Here is a 1,968-nt window from a genome sequence, read left to right as displayed (position 1 = left end):
CCCTCAATGTAAACGAGCGCTCTCTCCGGGGGGGATCGTGCGTCGCCCCCCAACCCGGGCTGCTATCACAGTCATCGCTAGGCGACGACGCTGTCACCGTTTCCCCAGTTCGTGCTTTGCCGGTAACATTCTCGCATCCACATACAGATTAAGAGTACAATATTTATTAACAAATACGAACAAAGACCGCCACTGACCTGCTACCGTAAATGTCAAGAACCAACCACCACTACGCTTCTCTAGATGCCAACAACCGAACTACCGTAACCCTTTCCCGATCTTCAAGTATCCATTTGTTTACGGTAGCTTCATTATTCTTCTTCCTCTTCGTCGTCTGGACAAATACAGTTCTAATGCGTAGGTCAAAGTCCGCTACAAAAGCAACTACTAATAAGACATAAGAATTAGATGGAGCGAAAACATGAGCCTTCGAAGACATTGTGTAACGGTTACTGTTGCGTTAAGAATTAAAGTCGAGATCGAAAGGAAGAAATAACGTAGACGCCAATTCAAGAATGATAATTGCGTTGGCCGATTTAAATACTTTTCTAATTTCAAGCTGACTGTTCTCTGAAAATCTTTCCTGATAGCAATCAAAGAATTTTACTTTTAACTTCAGAAACTTTTTACCTCTTTTGTCAGTGTGTAACGGACCGCTGCCTCGAGCAGGCTCATCCGCTTCTTCCATCCTGTTATCGGCGTGTCCATCGCTATTTGGCGACGGGCCGGTATTGACCGGCGCATTCCCCTTCCTTCCTGTCTCGCGTTTTCCTGATGGCATTGCGACAATAAAACAACAAACAATGGGTATATACTTTATTGAACGATCAGAAACAAAGATCAACGACGATGTAACCACGAACACACCTCTGGCAACTTGCCAACCCCTGACGTAAAAAACCACTACCGTCCTCCGCTTCCGATCTTCATGTCTTATTCTTCATACGGTAGCTTCAGTTTTCTTCCTCTTCATTTTCTGCAGGATAAATCTCATTAGCTCGGTCCGTGTCCGCTGCAGCAATTTGCAATTAAACTAAAGTCAGAGGTCCCAATCGGCGATTGGATTCTGGGTGTCTGCAATTTTCCAAGAAACGTCTGCAATAAGCAGTGACGCGTATCAACTTTTCGAAATATTTAAATCTTTGTGGAGTTAATTTGATATCTTCTTCTACGTTGACCAAAACTGTTACAGATGGTGGGTAGTATTCATCGATTTTGAGATTGATCGATGGATAATCTTTGCTTTCAAAATTGCGATCTTTATCTTCCATGAGCCACGGAGGCCCATGCCACCAAACAGGTTGTGAAGCCAATTGTTTCACTGTCGATCCACAGCTTAAGAAATCTGCAGGATTATTCTTAGTGGAACAATATCTCCATAGAACTGGACTAGTCAACTGCCGTATGACTTCAACTCTATTTTGTATGAAGGGTTTCAACTTTTGTGTGGAATTCTTTATCCAACACAAAGTAATTTCACTATCACTCCAACAGATGAGTTCATCCACTCTGATTCTGAGATTGTTTTTGACGAATGCAATAAGCTTGGCTGCGGCAAATGCTGCCATCAGCTCAAGTCGCGGTAGAGTGACTTGTTTCAGAGGGGCTACCTTAGCTTTTTGCTAACACCAAATTTACAGTTCTTTTTCCATTCTTATCTATTGCAACCAGGTAGACTGCTGTTCCATACGCTAATTTCGAAGCGTCGCCAAAAACATGTAACTCAAGGCGTCTTATTTCTTTACGCATGAAGGGTATGAGACAACGTCGTATTCAGATTTCGGGGATGTCCATCAGCTCCATCTTCCATTTTTTCCACTCTTGATGTAAATTATCTGGTAATTTCTCATCCCAATCAACTCTTTGTTGCCATAATCTTTGGAATAGAATTTTTGCTCTAATGAGATACCGGGGTACAGTAACCAAGTGGATCGTACATCTTTCGCCTGTGATGCCTGATTAGCTGGG

The 1,968-nt window shown here is 42.8% G+C and overlaps 1 protein-coding gene across 1 annotated transcript; it reads right to left on the bottom strand.

The window, feature by feature from the left end:
• Positions 1-1,039: 1,039 nt before the first annotated feature.
• On the bottom strand, positions 1,040-1,749 carry Tsp_12734 (conserved hypothetical protein). The gene is given in 3 exon segments (XM_003366055.1): positions 1,040-1,074; positions 1,094-1,610; positions 1,639-1,749. The coding sequence occupies 3 exon segments, from the start codon at positions 1,747-1,749 to the stop codon at positions 1,040-1,042; spliced, it is 663 nt and encodes a 220-aa protein (XP_003366103.1).
• Positions 1,750-1,968: the final 219 nt, after the last annotated feature.

This window comes from Trichinella spiralis (genome assembly GCF_000181795.1).
Source record: "Trichinella spiralis strain ISS 195 chromosome Unknown Scfld6652, whole genome shotgun sequence".
NCBI classification, from domain to species: Eukaryota; Metazoa; Nematoda; class Enoplea; order Trichinellida; family Trichinellidae; genus Trichinella; species Trichinella spiralis.
Note: the sequence above shows the minus strand (reverse complement) of the source record. Positions and strands in the feature narration are given on the sequence as shown.